Source organism: Halictus rubicundus, chromosome 11 (genome assembly GCF_050948215.1).
Source record: "Halictus rubicundus isolate RS-2024b chromosome 11, iyHalRubi1_principal, whole genome shotgun sequence".
NCBI classification, from domain to species: Eukaryota; Metazoa; Arthropoda; class Insecta; order Hymenoptera; family Halictidae; genus Halictus; species Halictus rubicundus.
The window spans coordinates 10,246,077-10,273,391 of record NC_135159.1 but is presented as its reverse complement, the minus strand read 5'-3'; the positions used below and the strand labels follow the sequence as shown (position 1 = coordinate 10,273,391).

The 27,315-nt window shown below is 39.2% G+C and overlaps 3 protein-coding genes across 4 annotated transcripts in view; 1 reads left to right on the top strand and 2 right to left on the bottom strand.

Annotated features, from left to right (window-relative positions):
- Positions 1–27,315, bottom strand: part of LOC143358944 (uncharacterized) — a 321,603-nt gene that overhangs the window by 24,700 nt on the left and 269,588 nt on the right. Inside the window, exon 2 of one of the 2 annotated variants that reach the window (XM_076796493.1) lies at positions 15,303–15,312. The exons of the other annotated variant lie outside the window; for it this stretch is intronic. The gene's annotated coding sequence lies outside the window, so the exon portion shown is untranslated. Of the gene's footprint in view, positions 1–15,302; positions 15,313–27,315 lie in introns of those variants that run through there. 2 annotated transcript variants of the gene reach the window in all.
- Positions 1–27,315, bottom strand: part of LOC143358929 (midasin) — an 85,740-nt gene that overhangs the window by 30,966 nt on the left and 27,459 nt on the right. The window lies entirely within an intron of this gene.
- LOC143358935 (uncharacterized) overlaps positions 1–27,315 on the top strand; it is a 49,011-nt gene that overhangs the window by 4,843 nt on the left and 16,853 nt on the right. The window contains exons 2-3 of the mRNA XM_076796480.1: positions 25,236–25,437; positions 26,955–27,207. Of these exons, the coding sequence (XP_076652595.1) occupies positions 25,250–25,437; positions 26,955–27,207 (441 nt within the window). The 5' untranslated portion in view covers positions 25,236–25,249. The remainder of the gene's footprint in view (positions 1–25,235; positions 25,438–26,954; positions 27,208–27,315) is intronic.

The following is a 27,315-nucleotide window of genomic DNA, read 5'->3' as shown; positions in this document are numbered from 1 at the left end:
ATTATGCTCTAACAGTGTTCAATAAATTATATTTTAATCGGTAATGAATTATTTACTTTATTCAACGTTGAAAGTAAATTATTGTTAGTCTCTGACATTTTGTATAAATTGTCAAGTTGATTGAAGGACGCGTTATACTCCATTTTATAGTATAATTTTATAGATAGACAAATTATATTGTTTTCTGTCAATAATATTTTTAATAAATTCTAAGCTACTTTTTGATACAATAATCATTGAAAATGGTATTGAAATGTTTTTATAAATGTAAACTATTGAAACCAATATTAGATAAAAAATTGATTTCCACAGTTGGAAGATTCAGTATAGCAAAAATTACATGATCAATAATTTTTGCCTCCATTTTTACCAAAAATGATGTTACCGCCCATCGTTACCTCATTTTGGAAATTCGCGGCCATTAATTCACGCCAAAATATCCGTATCGCATAATTTGTCACATGGGAACCGATGTAGAAATTGTTCATGATCGTTTAACATGCAGTTTAACGGTGAATTATAAACGTTAATAAATTCGACTTGTAGATAGCATTATAGCCTTGTTAATTATAGCGTAGCTGGATGTAATAAACAATATTTCAACAACGAAAATACAAATTGTATTGTTAGAGGGGCGGTTACATCCCCTTGACAACAATGAAATAATAATTCACCTCTAGTGTACCCATAAACACTGAAACGATAAAAGATGAAAACAAAACAATAGATCATATCGTTAGGGGTAGTACCACCCCTGCAACGTAAATATAACAATTCGTTTGAATTGTGCCGAGGCAATTTCAACCCCTCGATAAAAATAAAATAGTAATTCCCCTCTAGTGCACGCATAAACTTTAAAACCATCAAAAATGAAAGTAAAATTGCAGATTATATCTTTAGGGGGTAGTTTCACTTCTGTAATAGAGATTAATTGTTATGATGTTTGTATACGAACAATTACTAATAGTAAGCGGTAAAAATAAAAATAAAAATGATACATTGATACAAATTAAATATCGGTAAGGGCTAGTTTCATCCCCTCAATAAATATATATTTAATAAATCGTGCCCATTCTACACATACAAACGTTAAAATATTTAATAAAATAAGAGTTAACGGGGGACAAGAGTAAGACTACAAATTATCTTTTTACGGGGGTAGTTTCAACCCCTAAACAAATATACTGTAATAATTCGTCTCCACTGCACAGATACAAACATTAAGATGTTCAATAAAATAAAAGCTAGACACGAATTTCAAACTATATTGCTACGGGGGTAGTTTCAACCCCTAAACAAATATACGTTAATAAATCATGTCTATTGCACACATTCGAACATTTAAACATTTGATAAGATAGAAATTGAATAAAACACGAAAACAAAACGGTAAATTGCACTCTTGGGGGGTAGTTTCGCCCCCTTAGCAAGAGCAAAGGATTAATCCCTTCGCAATTCTTATCGAATCGTTAAGACTGCGAAAGACAAAGCAGCAAGATAATTATCAAGAGAACCGACTGATCCTCCACAGAAACTTTTTCCTTCGAAATAACTTGTCCACGACAAAGTTTCTCGGTTTCATTGGGGGACACCTTGCTGACACCGGGGGTGGGAAGAATATCGTCGAGGAAGATCTCTTTCAAGTCGAAACTATTCTCTCTACGAACGAGAGAAGAGACAAAAAAAAGGAGCAACGGAAGGAAAAAAAAAAACAACACACGCGAAAAAATAAAAGAATCGAGCGAGAGAGAGAGAGAGGGAGAGTCAGCCTCGCGCCTTTTGCGTTCCATTTCTGCCGCTCATTGTCGCTCGCGCTGGTTTTTCGTGCTCTGGGAGGCTTTCTCGCTTTGAGTTGCCGGCTCAGAGTGACGAACAAAGTTGCAAACGTCGTTCTGCTACCAGTCACCGATTGTCGGATCCTCCTGATCGACCGTTTTCGCGCTTACGGCGTGTCAAGCGAGAAATATTCGGTGCCGGGGTTCGATCGCGACTCCGTCGTCCGAATGTATTAGGCCATCGCATGACGTCGTGTCGCTCTTACGGCGACAAGTTCGACACTGGAAATACAAAATCCGTCGAAATGACGGGTTCCATGTTTTTGTTTTAACGAAATCGAAACTCTACGACTGCTTCGGCACGGAATTAACCAGACCTCGGTCGCACATTGTTGTACAAATATATTAATAACTTTTTCGTTTATAATTGTTTCTTCGTCAAACATTTACCGCGACATTCCTGACATTTTTCTCGTTAAAACGATACCCGACACGACACCATTCGGTTTCGATTTACTCCTGTAATTCGTGATATAGTGGAGCCTCCCTTATCCGAACTGTAAGCGACGTTTCGCTGAACCGTGGATTTACTCGGGTGAATATAATGCAATAGTGTCGTGCGTGGGCTCATTTTAATCAGGAGAATGTCACGAATGTGCTAATAAGAATCTCGAAAAGAAATAATTGAGGATAGAAAAGTTATGAAGACTTTCTAGTTGATGGCATTATTAGAGGAGCGTCCTGCTTCTGTCTGGTGCAACAGATGCACACGATTTTTCCTTCGCAGTCTAGTTATTAGCGCGGAGCACATTTGCGCGAAGCTTCGAATATTCTCTCGCGGCAGCCAGTGATTTCGTTATCCGGGGATCGAGGGGAGGGGGGGGGGGGGTACAATTTGATCTATAATACATCCTCGGTCGATCCGTCGGCGACTTCCGGCGACGCTGTCTCGACGAACGCGAAGGTTCGAACGCCGCCGGATCGTAACGGGCCCGTAAATTGCGCGCGGCGGGTAATACGATAAATCAGGGCGTGCGACCCGGCGAAATTGCGGCCGTTATGGCTTGAAAAATGAATGACGAGACCAGCGGGGCGGAGAAGGACTCGCGATACACCCACGCAAGGATCAAATAAGCTGCGGTTTAGTGAACCATAGTCCATAGGACCGCTCCGTCTGGACGCTCCACGAATCGTGCTTGATCTCCGTAACTTTTTTATTTTTAAACATTCTTTTATGAAACTCTTAGTAGCACGTTCCTGATATTTTTCTGAGTAAATTGAGCCCACGCACGATACAATAGCACTATATTTGCCCGAGTAAATCCACATTTTGGCAACGCTTCACCGGCAGTTCGGATAACAGAGGTTCTACTATATCGTGAATTACACTGGCAAATCAGCTCCGAATTATATCGTGTTTGGGCTTATTTTAACCAGAAAAGTGTGAGGAATTTCGTGGTGAAAGTTTCGTAAGGCAATGATTATCAACAAAAGAGTTATCACTCGATTTGTATCGCAATGTACCGTAGACTAGAAAAATTCATCCTGTAAGGCGATTTTTCAGCGGGAAATAAAAATTATTCAGCTATTAGCGTCAGATGGGCTACATTTGTGCAGAGTTTCACATTTTTTCCGAGTTTGCCAGTTGTGCTGTTTTGCTGGAGCAAGCGTGGAAGGCCGGTAAGGAGGGGACGCGGCAAGAAAGAGGGGGTGGAACTCGAAAGACAAATTCGCCGGAATCGGTAAACAGACCGTAGAACCGGAAAAGCCACCGAAAGGATTTCCCCCGAGGATCAATTGGATCGCGCGCGCCAGTTCTTCGAAGTTCGCCTCGGAATTATATACAGGGTGTCCGAGAAATACGGCCAAGCGTGAATCGGGAATTAACGCGGTTTGCAGGCGTCGTTTGTTATCCGGTCCGTCTTCCGAAGTTATAATTAATCGTGGCGCGTGGCGGCCAAGTGAATTAGTCGCTGAGATAAGGGATGACGGCGAGATCATGTTTGTTGCAATAGATTTTGCAGCTGTTTCCGGAATTTGGAATGGAGAATCTAACAGGGAAAAAATGAATTCGAGTCATTTAAAATACAATGAAATATGCATTACTGTAACACGCAGTTACACGAGGGCAATTTTGTAGAGGCTGCACTCTATTGTCACGTGACAAGGTTATTATAGGGGAGTAATATTGCAAAATAATTATACTGAGACTGATACACAACTTGAAGTGGCTGCTAAGGACACTCTAGAACTTTTGTTAACTTTATGAACAAAGTTCCCGGCGACAAGCTGCTGTGTTCGTTCTCAGGCAGTGTGTATCGAACGAACACTAATACACATTCATGTACACACAATGTTAACAAAATTTAACTATGCCTCTAGTACATCACATATTGCGACAGAATACACACAGTACGTACTACAATTTTATGTAGCACTTATGGTCAATATGAAATATACTTTTATACTATTGAAAATATTAAAAATTATTAATATTGTAAGCGATATTAGGTGGGAGATAAAAATCGTTGAAAATCTGATTAAACTGTTATTTTTACTCGGTACGGTAAAACAATCGCTTTTAGTGCTCCATAAATCCAGTATTAAATGTTTCGCGCTCGCAATTTCCGGTTCGCTTCTTAAATCGTAAAATGCCGCGCAGAAATCAGCGGCTAATTATGGCAGGGCGTTCGAAGAAAAAAATCCCCCATTCGCTATCTCGAACTTCCCCGCGGCCCGGGGATAATAATATTCCGTAATTCTGTCAAACTTCTGAATAAAACTTCTCTCGTCAACTCCTAACGTTGCTCGGTTTAATTTTCCCGCGCTTAATTCCTCCTACCACTGTAACGAGACTTGACTTAATTCAACCGCACCCGTGGTCTAGTTTTTTTTTAATCCGGAGAACAAATTATTCGCTTTCATTGTAAAATAAACAAAAAAATCCTACCGACGAGTTTATTCGTGAAAAGAATCGCCTGTTCGTCTGCTGTGTCTCGAGGAGAAGGTTAATTACATATTCTTCTGTACAGCTACGCCGGAAATTAAGCGAAGAATTGTCTGAAGCATAATTAACAAAGGTAGACCAGCCTCGCAGTTGGCTGAAGTATTTTCAAAAATTGTTCTGAAGTCTTCGTTTAATTTTATTTACGAAAGTTTGTGTATTTCATCATTGGGACGCTTCACTACGGCGGGAAATTTGAATTGAAAATTAGTTCTATCGATTTTTCCAAGAGAATTCTTTGAAAAATGTCAAAATTTGGAACAGTCCGCCGAAGAGAAAGAGTTTAACAATTGACTGTAATATTTTTCAACAATTTTCTCGAATTTTTAGGCTATTTCACTATTTATTTTTAGCGAATTATTGGTGTTTGTTGGCGGTGTCTGCGAGATACGTTAAGTGCAAATTACCGCCGCAGTTATATTAATACCAGCTTAATACGGTATCACGCGCAAATAGTAGTTTCATGCAATCCGGCACGTGCATTACACGCTCGTATTAGACGGCAATTGTCTCACCTGTTATTGTTATGCTCTAAATTGTTCGGGAATTAGAAGAGACCGCTGGTGTATCTACGGTAATTACGGCGAACGAGAGTTAAGGCGACCAACGGTATACCCATGAACACCATCAAACCAATTTCCCATAAAATGCTTCAATTTTCTCCTTTTCCTAAAAATTCTGTATCAACACAAACGAAATCCTCGATGCTACGCAGATAAAGAGGCGAACGTAAAAATAACTTCATTACTTGACTCATCAATTGCAACAAAACGGTATCCCTACGAACAACTTCAAGCTGCGATATGCATCTCTAAGTGTATCGATTATCTTCCTCATCTTTTCGCAGAAATTCTGCATTACCATGACAAAAGAAATGCTCGATGCTTCCACAAACAAAAAGAATTATGAACAATTCGTCCAATCGTTCGTTCGACTGCAAATCCTTTGAAACCACTTTTTTCTCTATATATGTCGCCAAGGCCTGGATGATAAGCGTCGCGGAATTATCCCCACTACCGCGTGGTATACCCAGTGAGGGGGTAACCTCGACGCCGAGGAGTGTAGGATCGCGTGGATCAAAGAATAGTACAGTGATGTCTCTATATATGTCGCCAAGGCCTGGATGATAAGCGTCGCGGAATTATCCCCACTACCGCGGGGCATACCTCGTGAGGGGGTAAGCTCGAGAGGTCTCGCGCGTCGAGGAAACATAACACGGCTCGGGTATGTCTCCTGGACGATACATGTCGCTGGTGTCGTTGACATATATCGAGAATTCACTGTGCACACAATTTCAATTCTATTCGAAACTCGGCAAAATAAACCTTGAGTTCTTCACGAGTGAGGTTCGATGTCACATCAAAACAACGAAAAGGGGAGTAGTAGAAGCGGCGTAGAAATTAATTCGGTCAAGGGAGAGATAAAATAGACGCAGAAGGAGAAAGGGAAACCGAAGGAGAGCTCGGAGTGAGAGAGAGAGAGAGAGAGAGAGAGAGAGAGAGAGAGAGAGAGAGAGAGAGAGAGAGAGAGAGAGAGAGAGAGAGTCGGATACCGCGTACCCGATACGCACCGAACGGAAAAGGAACAGAGCAACTTGTCGCCGTGGAAATTCGTTCATTAAAGTCTTTAAAAGACTCGGTTGCCGAGCGAGGCGAGATAAAATCAGGACACGTTCGAAGGGTGTGTACACGAGAGAGAGAGGGAGAGAGAGAGAGAGAGGGAGCAGGTCGAGTTGTTCATTGGTCGATTTACAGGCTTGCAGAAGGATGGGGCTGCGGCCTGTATAATATTTAGAGGATCGGGGACAACTGGTTCGTCTCCCAGGGGTGGAATAAAAGGCGAACGCTCGGAATTTACGGCCACCATTTTCCATCCATCTCCCTTCTCCTTTCCGTCGTCTACGTCGATGCGGAATTATCGTTAATTAATAAATCCCACGACTTCCCCTCTGATTCCCACAATCCTCCACCACCGTCTACCCGCGCTTTCGGAACCCGTAAATATTTCCGTTTGCCACGATCATGTTTGCTCGCCGCCCCTTTGTTTCGCTGCTCAATGTTGCAACGAGCCCTCGCGGCTTCCTACGCCGCCGGCAACTTCGATGCACGTTGTTTGCCGGAGAAATTAAGGACTAATATTTTATGCCGCGGGAGGGACAGAGAGAGAGAGAGAGAGAGAGCCATTGTTGTTTGGCTTTCCACACAAATTTTCGGGAACTCGATGGCCGAGTTGTGTTGCGAGTTGCGATGCTGGTGGGTGCACGAATTATTTATTGGTCACTGATATTTAATACTCCTTTGCGAGCCTCGGCTTTTAGTATGATTGGAATGTTTATCGTATGAGACGAGTTCTTTAGGTGGCACTTCGGGGGGATTTTCTTTTTCGAGTGTTTTTCGTTCGCTGGAACTTATTTGATGTTCTTCGGTGGCTCGTCTTTTTGTAGCCATTGCTGAATACAATTTTCATGGGAAAATTCTCTTTTATGGGAAATTGGTGGGTTTTCTCTGTGGAGAATTTGGAAGTGAAAATAATTTATTGTTGATTAATATTTTGTCTCGTTAGCGAGCTGGGTTTTTGGAGTGATTGCTACAATGTTCACTGCATGGGAAAATTATTTTTTATGGGAAATTGGAGGGTTCTATGGAGAATTTAGAAGGGAACATAATTTACTGTTCATTAATATTTAGCCTCGTTTTGTGACCTGGTTGATGTGTTCGTTTTTGGAGTGATTGCTACAATGTTCACCGTGTAGGAAAATTATTTTTTATGGGAAGTTTGAGGGTTTTCCTTGTGGAGAATTTAGAAGTGAATTTATTGTTGATTAATCTTTAGCCTTGATTTGTGAGCTGGGTGATCTGTTGGTTTTTGGAGTGATTTTTGCAATGTTCACTGCATGGGAAAATTATTTTTTATGGGAAGTTGGAGAGTTTCCTTTGTGAAGTTTTTGTAGTGAGCTCCAATGTTCACTGTATGAGAAAATTATTTTTTATGGAAAATTGGAGGGTTTTCTTTGTGAAGAATTTGGAAGAGAAAGTAATGTATTGTCGATTAATATTTAACCTCCTCTCGTAAGAATATTTTTCATTTTTTCATATTTTATTCTCAGTTTGGTTTCAAGGTGCATTTAGAGATGGAAATTGTTCATGGTAGTGAATTTTATAAGCTCGTTTCGTGACGTTCAAGTGAACAGTGAATAAAAATTGATAAATTATTGGGAAAGTCGGGCGGAAAATTGGAATAAAAATGTTTCGGATGAAATGAATAGATACGTTCGAACTGTCGAATTTTGTGCTGGTGGACGTAACAGAGTCACGCTAATTCGGCAGCGAACGAACCGGGAACAAGCAATTATTTTTCGGGGAAGTTCCTCCCAGCTTTCTGGAACACTCTAGTTCCGTTCCCACCTTGAAGCCAGCCTTAAATTAACAATTTACTTTCACGGCGGAAGGAACTGCTCCGCTGCCTCCCTGGCTACGATTGTTTTTCTTCTGGCTTTGCGAAGGGTTGAAAGGAGAATGATTAGGGAGAATTCAACTAGAATTCGGGGGCGCGGAAGATAAACGAGGAACTTCTTTGTATCATTTTCGAACCGTAAAAACACACCGCCTCCCCAAGAGTTTCCATTTCCTAGCTGAAAACATTTCCTATCTCTCCAACAAATACAAGAAACAAATAACAAAAACGCTTCTTCCTGGACAGATTTGTGCATCTGAAATTTCTGTGCTGCTCCTCTCTTATTTATTTAAACGACAATTCCGGAAAAGCTTTCAGAAGATATTTTTGGGCGTCTGAAGCTACTGAAATGTTTCGGAATTTTTTAAAACGAAAGTAATAAATGCATCGGATTGAAATTGTATAGGTTCGTTCATGAATCTTCAGAGAGTGCTCAGGAATTTTTTGATATCCGTATGACGATCCTGTTCGAAGTTATGGCTGTTCCATTCAAGCTTCGAGAATCGCTGGGTACGAAACCATTTTATATTAATGTTTAATATTGATTATGTGTACTCGTAACGCGCAATAATTTTTGAAACAGAGTGCAGGGAAAATGTCTCATTAATTTCATCCTATTGCTTAATTAAAATTTTACTTCCGTGGCGCTAATTATTTTTTACTCGCCCTCACGGTTCGTATTAACGGCACTCGGAGCCATTTTGTCCTAACACCTGCCCGGTTCCCTTTGAAAGATCATGTAATTAAAAATGATGTTGGACCATTTCACACTGCTGTCGGGTGAAGCGTTCAAAAATTCAATTTCGAAAGTCTCCCTTTGTCCGCAAATCCGTTTTTGCATCATTGAACATCTTTCATAAATTAATTCATCGATTGCATCAATCTTTCGAACAATTTTTATTTTATTTAAACTTATACTTATATTTAATGATCAATAGTTCAATAAAATCGAGAAAACAAATTGGTCATACCGAGAAGGTAATAATTATTGATTTGCAAGAACAACGGGTAATTATTATTCAATTATCGTACACGTGTTATTTATTAGGCAATGATTAAGGGGCAATAATTTGCAATTGAGATCATGGGGTGTACAGTTCACAAATGTAACCGCAAGAATAAATAATTTGTTTGAAGTCTGAAAATGGTTAAACGGGAATATTCATTCGAGTTTAGACAATAGACTGTAATTTACGCTTATTGTTGCACTATAATTGTCGGTGCAATCACAATTATTTATGTTATCAATTTTATTTGCAATATACTAACAAATACTCTGAGACTAATTTTAAATATAGATTAAAGGTGGGAATTACTTTTTTATCGATAAAAAAAAAAGATATGAAATAGGAATAAAATATAAATAGGATAATAAAACAGAAATATGGAATAGCTGAAAGAAATGACAGAAAAGTAATGGGGAGTGGTAAAAATCCAGCTGTGTCATTTAAATAACACATTAAGCTTCGGGGAATAATGGTTTGCTTATGTAAATGGCTCAGATTCTCATGCAAGTTTAATTGCCGCCATCTTGGAACGGTAAGAAGTACCGCCATTAACAGATCTAACGGCAGGAGGCGACAATATTTACGAGAGTTTTGGGAATAAACTATTTTATTCCGGAATGAATATCTTAACAGCCGGCGCGAATGTCCCCACTTGGACTATTGGCAGTAAAACGGCACTAAATATCCCAATAAATTATTTACAACCATCTATGCGCAGTTCGCAGCGAGACGCGTGCTAGAAATAATTTCGCTCCCGAAATTTTTACATATGCCAACACAGTGCACACACACCCCGCATCCGAAAAACCAACATTTTCATTTCCGCAAAGATACACAACCCCTAAATTTATTTATTTTCAAACTTTCGAGCACCAAAATCCTCCGTCGAATCAAATTTTCCTGTCGCCCTCGAAACGAAGAAAAATTCATTCAACCCCTTGCACTACTATTTATTTTGTGATTATGAGAATTAGACATTTTTCATCACTCAGAATTTCATAGAAAAAAATAGTTTATCACAAAATAGAATTTTATTACGGTTTAAGAAACATTTGTTAGACTCTGTTCAGAGTCTTCATTACGACTCGATATCGTAGGGCGAGGGGTTAATAATAAGTCGACTCATTTAGGAGATCCCGATGGACCAGCGGATCGATATTAAAACGCGAGGCACCCTCAAATATTGGCGCGGATAATTTCGAAGGAATACGACAGGTGTGAAAATATTAGTATTGGACGAGAATTGGCGAGCAGATCTGGCGACAGGGGTGCGAGAGTTAGGGGGACGTTAGAGGGGGTGTGGACTGCAACGGGTTACACCTCTGCATAGAGGCGGAAGGAACGAGGGAAAATCGATTACATTCTTTTGAGCGGCTTTGAAAGGACCTTTAAAGGGCGGGAAAAGATATCGGATCCCCCTTTGGAATAGCGCTACACGGGAAACTCAAGACGGTCGCTTACAGTCCAATTTTCTCGGGCCTTTGTGGAAAAAAGGGGCCATCAACAAAAAATTTTTCTCGCCCTCTCTCTCTCCGCGCGAGAGAGCAGCTAAATTGTTCATGAAGACGGAATCTCGGAATTGCGGCGCATTCAAAGGCTAAACACATTTTCCGAGGCACTTAACCGTGGCTAATACACTCGTTGTTACTTAAGAGACGGGGCTGAAGTGAGCCTCTGGGCCGCCATGCGTTTCCGAGAAGCTCCTGTTTCGGAAACTGTCCACCGTCAGAATGATTGAAACGGTGCTCGTTCGTTGAATCTTTTATTCTGATTTCGTACCATTTTTATTCATCGTGTGCTGAATTTTACCGTGGAGTTTTTTAAATGATTCTGATTTTTGGAAAGTGAGCTGGTATTCGTTTATTTTTGGATTTATTACGGCAACGAGTTGGTGAAACATTAAACAGTGAAGACGGGGGAAGAATTGACAAATGTGTTTAAACGTTGTTCTCAATTTTGTGTACGAACATTGTTAACGGAGGAACAATTTTTATTTCGCATGACAGGCGAGAGCATTGGAAAAATTGATCGGTAAGTTGTGAGCGTATTAAAATCATTACGAGGAGAAAGATAATTTTGACGGGCTCCGACGGCGATGCCCGGGTCTATTTTGACCCGGAGTGTCAGAATCGTGCTCTACTAATGAACAGCTGTGACATTAGTAATAACAGAAAGACTAAAGTGTCCACAAGGAGCAACACCAACAATATCTTTAAAAAAATTGATAAATTATGCAGAATAAAAATTTTCAGAAACAGGAGCCAAGCAGAACGTTCATTTTGTCTTCAATAATTTTAACAAATTGAAAACCCGATGTTCCTAAATTCCCTGAATTTTTTACCGCTTTAAATTGTACCCACTGATTGTTGTTACAAATTATAAATAATCATCGAATTGTTTTTCATAATGGATGCAGATAATTTTTATTTTGCGCGAACAGTGTAAACGCGTCGATACGTTTCGCAATTTTTAGAACAGACTCGTTGACAAGTTTACCGTGCCAATAGCATTGCAGCGGAGAGTGCAAAAAATCGCTAATTAAATCGAGTACACTGTCCCGGACGTGGGGCAAACGATTTTTGGGTCGCGCGCGTGCGCGAGAAAGAGAGAGAGAGATAGGGTTGTTAATGATTTCGCTAATTTCGATTCACCGCGTCGACACGCCGTTATTATTTCAGTCAAATAATTCACGCGATACCATTGTCCCATTTGGATGAGCCCGTCATTATCGGCGCCGTCGATCGATTAACGGTCGATTGGCTCCTCTTTAATTGAAAACCACCGTCCTTTGTTTGAACACGTGTAGTCTCCTCCATTCAACAACGCGCCGCCTATTCCCGACCAGTAGGTGTTAACATATTCCAGGTGTGCCGTAACGGCGTTCGCCTAAACAATTCTGCAACCCTTGGCTATCTATTTTAACGCTGTGTTAACTTCATTCGCTTAATTTTGTTCAATCTGATTTGGTATACTGTAATCTTAAGGTTCCGTGACAACGCGTCCCAAAAAATAGAGAAAAGTGGAATTAATTTGAAAATTAGAGAAATGAATAGTGTTTTTATAATCAAATAATTGAAACAGGCGTATTCGTGACATTTTTCTGATTAAAACGAGTCCAAACACGGCACAGTTTGGATCATGTGTGCCCGTTTAATTCACAATATTGTAAAAGATACCGTCAGTTCGCATAATCGAGGTTCCACCACAATCGCGAATTGAATAAATAAATATGCCCCGAGTTGTGTCGTGTTTGGGCTCGTTTTAATCGGAAAAATGTGACGAATGTATCAGTAAAAGTTATACAACAAAATAATTAAAAACAACAAAGTTTTGTTATTTAGATAAAATTATGAAAACAAACCTATTCTTAGTGTATGTGTGCAAGAATGTGAACTATTAAAGGAATATGAATATGGTAATACTAGATACTAAATTTTAAAAAATCTATGATATTAGCACTTTAAAATAATTCCGCGATTAGAGATTGATAATTTTGCATAATTATAAACATTCCACGTCAATTTATCTCGACTTTCCCGCCAGTAGATAAAAATTGATTAATATTCGCGAAGACGCGGGGTGCATTAATAAAAATGTGCCGAAGTTACGGCCCAAGTTGTATCCGCGAAACTTTTAAATTCGAAAAATGAATGCTAGGGAAACTTTTCGGGGTGGGGGCGGAGGAGGCGGGAAATTCAACTCGGCAACGGAGAAGAAACGAAAAAGGACAAGAAAAAACAAGAATGAAACGACGGCAGAGAGTTCGACGACGGAGAATTTTTGTTCGAAAGCAAATTTCGAAGTGTAATTCGATTCGTAAATGGCGTCGAGACTCGTGGGAGCTCTCGGAGATTGAAAAATGCTGCGAAATACTACATCGTCAAATTCCTATTTACCGGGCGCCATTGCCGAAGCGAAAACACTTTGTTTTCCGCGATTTTCGGTGGCAATTATCGGATGCTGCGTTCTACGGATTAATGCGAGCGATTGGAGTGTAGTATAGCGTGTTTATAGCGTGTTTGGTGATTGCTAAGGATAATTCACGAAATGGCGCGAAATAATATTAATTTGAAACGTTGATGATATAGTGATTGGAGAATGGATATTTGTGAGGTACATTAATTACGAAGCTGAATCCGTAAATCATCCGTTTGTTAAACAGAGGAATAATCGCAATACAAAATTTACTTAATGCCTTATATAAATCTATTTTTTGGGAAAAATAAAAAGATAACAATCGCGATATTTAATTTGGCAACAAAATTGAAAATGGAGGTACAAATGAAAGAGACCGAATAAACAAGATGAAAACATCAAAATGAATAAAAATGAGATAAAATAAACAAGATCAAAAAATAAAGATCAGCTGTTCAAAAAAATTTTAAATATAAGCTGAAATAAAGGAGAGTGTAACAGAGAACGAAATGAAGGGATATAAATTATAGTAATTAATGAACCAGTATGGTCACATAATGAACGTTTAGCTACGACAAAAATGGCGCCAAGTAATGAAGAGAACTGCGCAAAATGGCGTTCATAAAAGTAAAGAGAAATACATATGCGTGGGTGTAATAAGACTGCAGTTAAAACAATGGAGAATATTAGATTTGTTTAATATTAGAATAAGCGACGAAGATTACTTTTAGACCGAAAGATAAGCCGTGAAAAAAGAGCATTTTATTTCGACTGAAAGCGACACCTCGGGCGATCATTAACGATAAAAATACTGGCGTCAACCGTCGGCGAATTAAAACATTAAACGATGAAAGGATTGAAAGGGAAACGCGGACGCCAGCCACGTTTCAATGGAATTTCGACGGGTGAATATACGTATGTATATGTGCGCGTGTACATATGTATAAATTGATGGTATTTTCACGATAGTGACGTACCATGGTTATCCGCAAACTTTTACGCGAAGATTTTTATCCTTTTATCCGACTGTTCTCTGTGCAGTTCCAATTATTTAATATTAAATAATGGATCGCCTCGAAAGTTATCTTCTATTTTGACATTACACGGAACGATGAGCACACTATTGTCTTTTTATTTGATCAGAATCGGAGCAAATTTTTTAATAGCTCTGGACCAGTTTCAGCTTTGTTTGAAAAGCGTCAGACATTAATCAAAGTCGAAAAATAAGACTTGCAAGAAATGTTACAAATTAATCGAAATTTATCGATAATACAAGATTTCTTAAACATAAATATTTTTATTCTTTAACGACAGAGACACTTTTAAAGTCCGACAAATTTTTTATTGAACGTTGGGATCAAAAGTTAATTAAAAAATATTGGATTTAAAATAGAGAATTTTTAAAATTGACAGTGGTACATTTTTTACAAAATTTTAAGGTTGAAACTCTTCGATACTTTAGGATTGAAAATGCTATACAGTGGATTCTCGATATATGTCAACAACTCGGATCTTGCCAGCGTCATATATCGTCCAGGAGACATACCCGTGTTATGTTTATACTCCTCGGTGTCCGAGGCCTCTCGAGCTTACCCCCTCACGGGGGGGGGGGATGCCCCGCGGTAGTGGGGATAATTCCGCGACGTTTATCGTCCAGGCCTTGGCGACTTATAGAGAAACCACTGTATTTTTAACTCGCGTTTGTCGAAGCAATTTAACGAAATTCGATAGAAATGCGGCGAAACAGGAGCAGTTCTAAAAATGCAAATCGCAACGGCGAAAGTTTCTTTTCAAATTGGAAAAGTGTTCGTTTGTCGAGCCGATTTAATTTGCGATATTCGCCCGCGGGTTAGGGGAAATCCGCGAATGCAAATCGTCGGCAAATAAAGTGTACTTCTGTGAAATTTGTGTGTACAAGCTTACACAGACGATTTAACAGAGTGCAATATTTCCGTGGTGCGGCCGCAGAGGATCAAATCGCCGGGCAAAAATGGAAATCGTTTGCCGCAACGTTTTCTTAATCAATTTAGTTTGGTACGAGCCGGATTTCACGGTGAAAAACGGAATTTCGCTGGAAACTGAATCGACCGGTCCCGAAAAAAAAGCCCGAATAGGTGAAACGATGCGAGCGCAGAGTTGAAACGAATTCTGGGAACTCAAAGGAACTCTCTCGGCTTGAGTGTTTCGGCACAATGCGCTGGTCCCGTATTTGCGGAAGTTATTGGACGAGTAACATGACTTTGGTTTCAGCATAATATGCTAGCTCTTGTCGTACATCATGCGTTGTTGAAACATCCGACTGCTTTATTGGTTTATTCCAGGCGAAATGACGGCCTTCGCACTTTCGGCACGCCATCGTATTAACTGCGGTTACTCCATTAGTATTGCGTTAAAGAGGGACGACCATGATGCACAGAATTTGGGTTTAGCGTCCCGGAAACTGCTTCGTGTCCGCCAACAGCAAGGACTTTGCCAAGTTTAGGTCAAAATTGAAATAGCTTTCGTGAGAATTCGTTTTAGACAATTTTACAAGTTCATGTGACGCGAAAAATTAATTTTTCAGATTCGAAGCACAGCTTCAAAAATTACGAAATTAAAATCGAGACTTTAGGGGACCTTCAAAAATTGTATCGAATAGAATATATTACATTCAAATCAATTTTAACACAAATTGCTATAAGGGAAATTTTGAAAAAATAAAACAAACTTTGTGGAATATGATCCAATATTAAAATTGGTTGTGCACAATAGAATCTCCAGATCTTCTAGAATTCCTCAAAATAAAAAGGACTTCGGTTTTAATCCAAATGGAATTCTGTGACTGAAGGTAAACTGTAAGTACCATAACAAAGGCCAATAAAAATGATTTACTAATGTCGCGCACCAGTAATAACGCGAAAGCATTCTAACAGAACATTCCCATTAGGAAATGAGTTTCCATATTTTCCTGTCTTGTTTTCCTTCTTTGTTTTTAATTTCTCCGTTGCTGCAGGTATTGTCAATTAGTTTGTTTACTCCGACCGCTGTAGATATCAAAATGTTTTTCAAAATATCCGGTCTTTGCGCAGCGCTGCTCTCTGCCTCTCTCTTTGACTTTTCCGCTCGGATGATCCCAAACCAACTGTGCACTTTATAGATAATATAAACAGACTTTAAAGCAGACGGAGGCATAAAAAGGAAATGCAGGACGAATGCGGGTTAGCTTTGCACAACGTTGCCACGTATTATACAGTATTTTTCAAAGATGAAAGAGCGCACGGAGATTTCACCCCAACGGGTACAAATAATCTGCAGTGCACGGAAAAATTTGTTCCATAAAGAATTGCGGTCGAACTTTAATCAGAGATCCGCGTTCTAGCGAACATTGGTCACATTTTGAATTTTTTCCGACTGAAATTTGCAGAGGAAAAATTGCAAAAAATTCTGCAATGCGTGTCTCTGTAACTGGAACGTGGTACATTTTTTTGAAAATTTTCGAACGCGATTAGGTTGTGAAAATGAGATAAATCTTCAATAAGAGATCACCGATTTAGCGAACATTGGTCACATTTTGAATTTTTTCGGACTGAAATTTGCAGAGGAAAAATTGCAAAAAATTCTGCAATGTGTGTCTCTGTAACTGGAACGTGGTAAATTTTTTTGAAAATTTTCGAACGCGAGTAGGTTGTGAAAATGAGATAAATCTTCAATAAGAGATCCACGATTTAGCGAACATTGGTCACATTTTGAATTTTTTCCGACTGAAATTTGCGACAGAAAAATTGCACAAAATTCTGCAATATGTGTCTCCGTCACTGAAACGTGGTAAATTTTTTTGAAAATTTTCGAACGCGACTAGGTTGTGATTATGAGACGAAACACAATGTTTGAACGATACACGCACTATAAAAATTGTCAAAAAAATTGTTTGGCCGGTAACGAATGTTATGAAAACTCCAAAAAATTGTTTGGACGATGACAGACGTTATAAGAATGGCAGAAAAAGTGTTGGCTCGAGGAAAATGTTTGTGACACTTGTTTTTCACGTGCCGAGCATCAAAATTGGCAGAATTACAACTGAAAGGATATTTTCAATTGGATTAGTTGGGGGAAAAAATTGGAGAAATGTAGAGAGAGAGAGAAATTAAAGCCGACGCCGGAAACAACGGGGGATCAGGAAAATAAGCTTACAGAGGTAGAGATACGAGCGTCCGATATCTTCCCCGAGGAACTAAATTCGAAAAAGCTGAACAATCTGTCTCGATCTCGCGGCTATAGAAATATGTGTTGGACTATGGCCAGCCCAGCAGCCGTAATCGCAAAAAGAAACCAATAGAAATCGCCGATTCTCCTCTCGGGCCTGTCGCGAAAATTGATGAACGCGACTCGGACTGATTAAACCTGTCCGGAATCGTTATCGTGGGCTGGCGTGTCCCAGTCAATCACTCCCGGTGGATTTGTCTATCTTCACGACCCTAACAGCTCGAATTTCTTTCGCCACGTCGCAAGAAAAATTGGGCACCTTCATTGAACTAATTAACTTTCAAATAAACGAGAATTTCGAAAAAAATTTCAGTTTTATGAATTTTTATGAAAATTTCGGTCCCTCTGATCTGACAGATTCATTTTTGCAATTGCAATCTCTCCGAAGACTGTCAAGAGAAAATTCGGTCAACAGTAATCAATTTGTTTGCGTGATGGAAAAACTAGGATGCACTCTGTTTGGTGCACTTGGTACATCGCTTTTCAATTAGTTAATTAAGGACAAACAACCTTCGAAAAGATGGACGCGCACGGTGCGGAGTGTTTAAAATCCGCTCCAGTGGCCTACTCGGAAATTTTGTTAAACAAACCTGGTAGAATAACGAGATTGAAACATTTTTGGGTTTGTTTGGCAATCTTTAGAGAATATGCAAGAATTTTTTTACGTAACAATAATACGTCTGTAAGAAGTTATAGTGACTCTGCTTATGGACTGGTTCAGTTTGGAAAAAGAGTTTCAATTTTCGTGACAAATTGCTTTGGTATTTGGGTTCGCAAGAATCGAATTTTTCAGACATCAGCTTCGTTGCAAATCTGTCAATACAGGTACCTCTACTGTAGATGTTTGCCAAGTTTCAACTAAATCGGATGATCGGTTTACGAGATATCGCGTTGGCAAACTCGAAGAACCTCGTTTCGAGAAAATAGGGTTCGAAGTTACACACACATCGTTATACACTGTAAATATTTATAGGAAATAAATGTGCAATAGACAAATCTTTATTTATGGTTTCTAGTTTATACATTAATAATAATTTTTGTTGAACGTGGCAGGCAACTGAAATTTTGAAATTGCGAACAATTTTGCAATGCCTCGTGGGTTCATTTAAAAGACGAAGACGCCCGAGCAACAACCGTGTTATAGTGCCCGAGGTTTTTGCATGGCTGGTTAAAGTACGCGCGGTTTATATGGCTGCGAACCAGATTTCGATTTAGATTCAATATCATGCGAACCGTGCTAGATAAAATTCACTTCCGCGTGGAAAGGGGCAAAAGGCGCAAAGTTATTTTAAACTTTCGGAATTTCGTCGATGAAATTGGATCGCGAGTGCTCGAACATTATTACAACTACACCCTGCAAATTCTCTGACGGGAAACAGCAGAGACACGTCGCAGAATATGTTTTCGGAACAATACCGTTATTTTTAGAATAACCAAAATAAAAACAATCAATTATTTTCGTACTGCTAAAACAGGAAAATGTCGCATAGTACACAAAACTTGTCACATTAAACATAGCCCATTTGTCTAAATTCGCTTTCCCAATTTATAACACTATTCCGATAAAGTAAAAAAAAGCTCTTTTAACCAAATTATTGACATAGACATATTCCTGACATTTTTCCGATTAAAACGAGCCCAAACACGATACCATTTCGATCGTATTTACTCGTTTAATCCACGATTCAGTGAAAGACATGCTCGGTTCGGATAATAGAGGTTCCATTATATCTTTAATTAAACGAGTAAATATGAACCAAATCCTATCGTGCTTGGACTCATTTTAATCAGAAAAACGTCAGGCATACGCTGCTGAAAGCCTCCTAAAAAAATACTCAAAATCAAAAACGCTACAATCAAAACATTTTTCGTCTTTTTCGTTCGGCACGAAGCAACTTTCAAACAATCGTTGGAACGGCACTTCGAATTCACATCCGCAAGTTTCGAACAAGCTTAAAATTCTAAAGGAAGTCCGAATCGTTGGTTAAGAAACACAGAAATCAAAATGTCTGTCCGCCAACCGAGATTTCATGCGAAGTCGTGAGAATCGGTCCATTTACCACTGGAATTGCTGTTTCCAGGCAGTTGAGCTGTCGCGAACTCTATTCGAATCCAAGAAAGTCTCCTGGAAAGAAACTCCCCCCACCCTCTCCTAAATATTATATTTTTCTGTTTTATACCTTGGTTTATACTACGGGTATTAAAATTCATTTCGCCCCGTAAAGCTGGCAAAGTTCAAAAATAGACGAGGGAAGCACCAGGAGCGACTTAAATAAACTCGCAATTAAATCATAGACCCTTGTCGCCATGTTTCTAAATGGAATGCCGTCGGAAAGAGGACGCGGGAAAGTTCACTGTCTATTTTGGCGTGGTAATCCGCGGAACTTGGGCAATTTAAAATTTTAAAGAGCCTCCCGAATTCCGCGCTGGACAAGAGCCATTCTAGACTGCCACTTTTCTTCCGCGAGATTCCCCGCCATTTTACTCTCTCGTTCACCGACATTTTCTGCATTCTTACGCCTCGATTCGCTTCTTTACCTCGCTCGAAAAGTTCCTGTCGACTTTGACCTTGCCAGGAATGAGCGAAGCTGGTGCAAAAAGTGCTCGAAATGAAAGTCCGCGGAAAATGGATACAGTTTTTGAATGTGGCGTTTTTGGTTTTAATTATTTTTTTACGAGGCTTTTAGGGACGCGTTCGTGACAATTTTCTGGTTAAAATGAGTCCAAGCACGATAGGATTTGGTTTACATTTACGGGTTTAATCCACGTTATAGTGGAACCTCGATTATCCGAACGGATCATAACTTTTTACAATATCGTGTATTAAATGAGTAAATCTGAACGAAACTGTGTCGTGTTTGGACTCATTTCAATCAGAAAAAGGTCAGGAATATGCCCATTTTAATAATTCGATTAAAAAACAATGTAGTCATTGTTTTAATTTCAATGTTTTGTATTTAATTTTGATCTTAGTGAGGAAAATTTGTATTTTAAATGGGAAATCTAATCTAGACAGACGAACTATTCTTGATTTAACGATTTTGCACATAAAGCAACATATTTCTGTTTTCCAGAAATAATGATATTAATGTTAATGTTCCGGAAACATATTTTTACCCTGAAAAGAACTGTTTTCTCGAGCGTCACGGAATAAACAAAAATTAGAATGACACAGCACGTTCGCAGATATGCATATTTGCGGTAGTTTTAACGCGTCTTGCAGCGGATATCACGAAATTTTTCATGTTTTTAGCAACATACAGTGAGGGCCAGATAAAAAGCTTAAACTAAGAATTTATGGGCGCAAACCCAACATTTCCAGAGGCTGTGGCCAACGAATAATAGCATAATAAACGATTACGACTTTAATCTTGACAAAGTTTGCACGTACAACAGGCTGGAGAAGGAATTTGTTTATGGAAGCCTTTTTTTGTTCTGCAAGGATTATTTCTGCGATATTGTTAAACCGCGAAGGGGTTTATTCGACGTAGAACGATTGCTATAACACGATACAAGCTACTAATAATTCTTGAAAATTAAAAAAATGTTTGATGTGTTACATTTTAGATATGTTTTAAATGAATGTAATTCAAAATTAAATTGTAGCAAATACGCTATTATAATAACAGAAATAATAAATATAATAAAAATAATATCATGTAGTAGAAATGATAAATGTTGTAGCAATAAATGATAACAAATTTAGTATTGCGACAATATTTTTCGAAAAAATAGGTTGCGAAAATATTGAAAATTCAAGGCGAACAACGGTAGAAAAATTTTGCAATTGTTTGAGCGGCACAAAGTGTGGATCTCGAAATAAATAATTGAGTGTTCTTCGAGCCGCTAAGAGTGCAAGAACATTTTTCGTGTTCGCGAGACAGTGCGTCACCGTGCGATTTATATTTCATACCGATAAATTATGCAGGTTGTTCAGGAATGATGTACGCGTTTGCACACGGTGAACCGTGTCGCTTCTCGCTGCGTATAGTCCTTTTTATCCTGGGCGCGGGATCACGCGGGAGAAACAAGAGAGAACACGTAGACGCCTTTGGGAGTTTTCATGTCTCTGCCGGTGCAGCAGAGAAGATGCTGCAGCCAGTGCATCGGAAAATAGGCTCGTAAAGGAAGATCGAAGGCGGAAAATCCACGATAGTGTGTACGGCTCGTGCACACAGGATTTTTCTTTTATGCATGAGAACGCAACTGACCCCGAGGTCTTCGCGGGAATATCCTCACGAACCACGGAGAAAAATTAATTAAACATCCTCCGAGAAAGTTCTCTCCCGGTGAACAGGGAAGTCGAAGAATCGAGAACGCAGATATGCTGACAATCTTCGCTTCTCGATGCATTCAATTATTTTTTGAATCGGAATTATTAAAAAAAAAAAAAAAAATTGAAAAATTTCTTTTAGGAGTTTCTTGCGGTCTACAGGATCCATTTTGTTTCAGAAAGAATGTCCCGAGTACTGTTCATAAATTAGGTAATTCTTAACATTATTTTTAGTTGCCCAATAATTTTAAAAATCACGCAAAGTTGATAAGAATCTTGATGAAATTTAGAAAATAAATTTGTTTATTTGCGCTTTAAAAGATGCATTCTGTTTAATAAACAATGCTAGAACTGTTCCTGAAATCTTACAAGGACTAAAAGAATGACTCCATTCCACGGAGCAAGTAGATTGTGCCAGTACATAGTCAGACAGACGAAACAAAATTCCCCGCTTCATTCAGACGAACAATACCGGTACTAATTAATGGTTAGCCGGTTGAATCATTGATGAGACAAAACTTTACTTCGCTCTCGGTCCCCTGAATAAAACACAAGATCGTTCTGGGCCGAGAATGTTTTAATGAAGCATAGGAACACTTTTTCCATACTTCATTCAAATTAATTTTCCTTTGCGATCCGTGAAATGCTTCTTCGATGGAAGAAGCATTCTTCTTCTTCTTATCAGCTCAGACAGTGTTACACAGAGACCTCGTCTCTCGTAAAGAGGGGGAGAGAGAGAGAGAGGGGGGGGAGAGGGGGGAACTTTTGAGGGTAGTTTTATTGAATCTACTGCCAGGGTAATCTCTATGGCCCATTCCCAACCGCAAATAAAGCAAACTGCAAGTGGAGCAATCGTAAGTTCATACCCGACTCCGTGGAGACAAGAACTTCATTTTACCAAGTACAAATGGCATTGTTATCGCAAATAGTATTGCTCCCGCGTTTCTTAGGGGATCCCCGGGGCGCTGTCGACAAAGACGTGTCTTAATTCGGAAACGGAAATTAAACCATCAGTATGGGAATGCTCGTTTCGTTGCTTCCAAACTGCTCCACCATTCACGAAATCCTTACACGAGCAACCATTCATCTATTTAAATCACGTTAAATTATCGCAAATTAATGAGTTTTATTACGCCTGGAATCAATTTCATTCACTGCCCTCCTATTTTATTTTATGCAACCTATTCTATCGTGTGAACAAGTGAACAAGCAATGTACGCACTCGTCTGCCAATGCGTTGACTTGTTCTACTGTTTGTGTGACATTTTCAAAACTATGCATTAAAACGACAAAATAAATCAACAGAAAGAGTACAAGGACTGTAATAAACATATTTTTATGCATTTCCTCGTGGATATGAAATTTTTCGAAATTGTTTATAACGAACAGCGCGAACAAGTGGGAAGATCAAATACATATTTGCTTGTCTGCCAATGCATTGACCTGCTCCACTGTCTTGCGAGTTTCCTCCGGCGGACGTCCGAGGTGTATTGACCTGTTCCACTGTTTTGATCAGACAGTTTTATTCTACTAGTTCGAGCAAAGATCGACCTCTCCGAACTTCTAAAGCGGCATGGTGCCCACGGTGGCAGGAAACGCGATGGAACAGGGAATAGTTTCATGGAAGTAGTAGAGCAGGTCAATACTTCGACTGACCAGTAGTATAAACTTGCGTAGCGACGGCAACGGGATAGCGTTCGGTGCATGGGCAAACCGAGGTCTATTCTACTGGCGTTTTGTCCAGACAGTTTATTCTACCGATCTGTTGAAACATCGAACTTCCCCCGGTACTTTGGCGAAATGGGTTTGTTCTAGTAGCTCGACCGCTATTTGTTTGAACTCCTGTTTGCGACTCGGTTAACAAAGTAATAGTGTTAAAGTTCGGTTAAGGTGATGCAATAGAAACAGTTACACTGAAAAGGGGAAAATAGATTTCTTTCTAAAAATCGCGAGAAAAAGTCTGTTTCAGTAGAATATATCAATGATAGAGTCAGCGGATTCAGCCTATGTGACAAAGAAAGTAGAATAAGCACGTCTCCACCAAGAGTGGTGGCATGTTTATTTATTTACATAGTGTTCCGAGGTCTGCTCATTTGTCAACAGTGATGTTGACGTCACAATATAATAATTTTAAAGAATTGTTCACTTATAGTGTTTGATTGTTTGAAAGTAGTTGTTCGTTACTACAATAAATTGTTTAAGACAGTAGGTAGAATGTCTGTCTGTCAGATTAAGTAGAATTAGCCCCTTTTACGCGGACCAGAGATCAACCTTCCTGAGACACAGGCAGTAGAGTAGGACAATGTAACACAGACAGTAGAATAAGTCAATGTATACATGATATTAGTGCACCATTTTTGTCTTTGTTGCAATTGTCATTTCTCCAACCCTACTTCACATCTAAAATTGTTTATAACGTTACCATACGTGATTTCCGGCAAACTGAGAGCAAATATATGATGATTCCAAAGAATCTTTTACGTATAATGATCGAATGTAGAATGGAAAAGAAAAATGGTAATAGGGCTACTTTTTTCAATTAAATTGGCGTGGTCAGGACTGCTTATTCGAAATCGCTGGTTGGTCACTTCTCCCAACGTGTCTTATCGGGGACGATCCCATCGGATCTATACCCACTTCTGGGATCGCGTTGATGCGCGTGAAACGTCGGGTCTTTTTTCCCCTCCCCTCCTCCCCCTCCCCCGAACTCTGGATTCTCCTCGAAATTTTCATCTGCATAATTTACGCGCCGCGCCGTGACTTATCGTCGTAATCCTAAATACCGATTAAATGCTACTCGCCGGGTTAATCGGCCGCGAAATATTTTTAAGCCTTCGGCCAGCTATTTATGTAGAACTCGGCAAACTAAAAATACGAAGTGGTATTAGACTTTAATGCGCTGTGGCAGTCACGAAACGTTCACCTGCCAAATGTCGAGAATTCGAGACGATAAAACAAAGGTTATCGCAATTGTTTAAATGTTATATTACCGGAGCAAGTTGTGAACACACTTTGAAAAATGTTTTCACATTAACGAGAACGTGTAAATAAATTGAAAACAATAATACGGGAAAATTGGTCAAAATTGAACATATCTTGAAAATGCCACGATTTCGTGTTAATTAATTTCGAATAAATCGATCAGATATCAGGAATAGTCTAGGTACAGCTACCATGTAAAATGAATAAAATTTCTTTCAATTTTGTCCAATTATCAGTTATCGTACCAAAAGAATTGTATTAAACCTTCTAACTGTAGAATAAATTTTTAAATATATTTCTAATATGTTTATGACCCGAATCAGCATCCACATGCCAAATCCTCTTTTTAGATATTTGAAATGATTAAATGAACGATTGTAGATCAACGTAATCGTTTCAAAAAATTCCCGAGTGTCCCTCAAACACGCTCCCACAAACCCACAAAGTTCCAAACCGCTGTGTCAAACACTTTCCACGAAAAAAAAAATTCCGAAAAAGCAGTTCCTGTCCAACGTCCCTGAATTACCCTAAGCAAAAGTTTGACAATGCACAAGGACTAACGATAATCGCTATTTGTGGGACAGGTGAATCGGTGGCGATGATAGGGGCCAACTTGAGATTCGGGATCGGCGCCTCTGGTAACGTGTCGTCGAACGCATCGAAGGTATTCCAGTGCCACCCGGGAGGCGCCACCGAGGCGACACTTATATTCAGCCTCGGCGCCCTCGGCATGGGGGCGAACTTTGTCCTCATGGCCCTCATCCTGGCTAAACGACAGTTACGCAGGTAATCCCCAACGGAGATTCACAGGGACACTACTACGACCAGCTGGGGGCCGCGTTTTGCGGACACAAGTGCCCATCACCCTTAATATTGCGTGAACAAACTGTACCCGACGACGTTCAACCCCTTCATCAACTTGGATTTACCCAGAACCCTCTACTGTTCCATTATTAACATTTTAGAAATAATTCTGACACTCGAACAACCGTACGTTATTTTTGTAAGGTACTTTTGGCTTAGGGATGATTTTCTATTTTGGGGGTGAGTTTTCACTCCCTTTGTCAATTTAGATCGACCGTGACCGCTTCGCTGTACCTTCATAATCATTATGAAAATTACTCTTACACTAAAATACACGTGTATTATTTTTATAGACATTATTTATTGGTTTAAGTTTGTTGAAGACGATTTTTTAATGTCTAAATGTAGAACACGTGAAAGAAATCTAAATGTTCATCTAAATTTTCAATCCCGTTATTAACATTGATTGTTATAAAAATGGAAAGAATAGATTATTTTAGAAATACCATTTTAGAAATTGTTTTGAAAGCTTTATTTCGTTATAGACGTTCAAGGGTCTATTATTGTTGTCAGCTAGGTTTTATGATAATCGTCTTAGAAGCTTCCATTATAATCGTTTTAACGATCATTGCTTTTAGAAACTATGTTCTATTATAGACATTTCAAAATATTAATAGTTCATTCCTGGAAGCTTCGTTCCACTTTATAATCGTATCAGAAAACATTATTTCTGGAAAGCTTTATTTTAAGCTTTTAGTCTGGCTTTTAGCTTTTTCACTTTATAGCTTTTGATTGATTGGCATGAGTTTCTCGATCGAATATTAGATTATAAATTCTCCCCTTTATCGAATCTCTAATACACTATAATTGTAACATTTTAATACACGATAGCTTTGAAAATACTTGGAACGATGAGATGAAAAAAGAGTTCAAATCACAATTCATTATTAATTAAAATTATTTCCTGGAATCTGTGATGATCAAAAAATTGATACAAAATTTTCTTACAAAATTTTATATTTGAAAAAACGGAGATTAATCATGTTTACCCCTAATACAGTGCCTAACCTCGATCATTTGACTACTGACGCTAAGTTGAATATTAAATAACAATCACTAGATGACGAATTAATGTTCCAAAAATTGCCAAATATATTTGACACAAAATTTTACATATCCAGAATCAATATTACTCATATTTACCCCTAGTACAGTACCGAAAATCGATCATTTGACTACTGATGCTAAGTGGAATATTAAATAACAATCAGTAGATGACGAATTGACTATCCAAAAATTGCCAAAAAACTTTCCCAAAATGTTACATATCTCAAAACAACATTATCTGCACTCATCCCTTAATGAAGTACCTAAAATCGATGATTTGACCACTGACGCCAGTTTCAATATTAATCCAGGGCGAGTAGATGACGCCTTAATGATTCAATAGTAGCCGCAGGCGCAGGATCTAACGAAGGGCCTTTGATCGCGTGTCGCAGGTGGTCGCAGGGATTATTGTTCCACCAGGCGATGGTGGATTGCGCTCGAGCCGCCATTTTATTGCCCCTTGGATCGAGCATCCTGTACTGTCAGCCAATGACCAAGTGTTCCCTGGTCGAGACAGCGTTTCTCCTGTTGGTGACAGTCTCCACGGTAAACATGCTCACTACCGTTCTGAACGACAGCCCGATTTTTCCGGAAACCGACGAGGAGGCCGATCTGACGGCACCATTGCTCATGGATTCGCCTCAGGCAAGTCTCCGCCACGTTTCTTTATTTAGATTTCCGTTTTCTTACGATGTATCGATCCCCACGCAGCCGGCATATTCATGCAAACTCCCCACAAAGCCGATAAGCAAC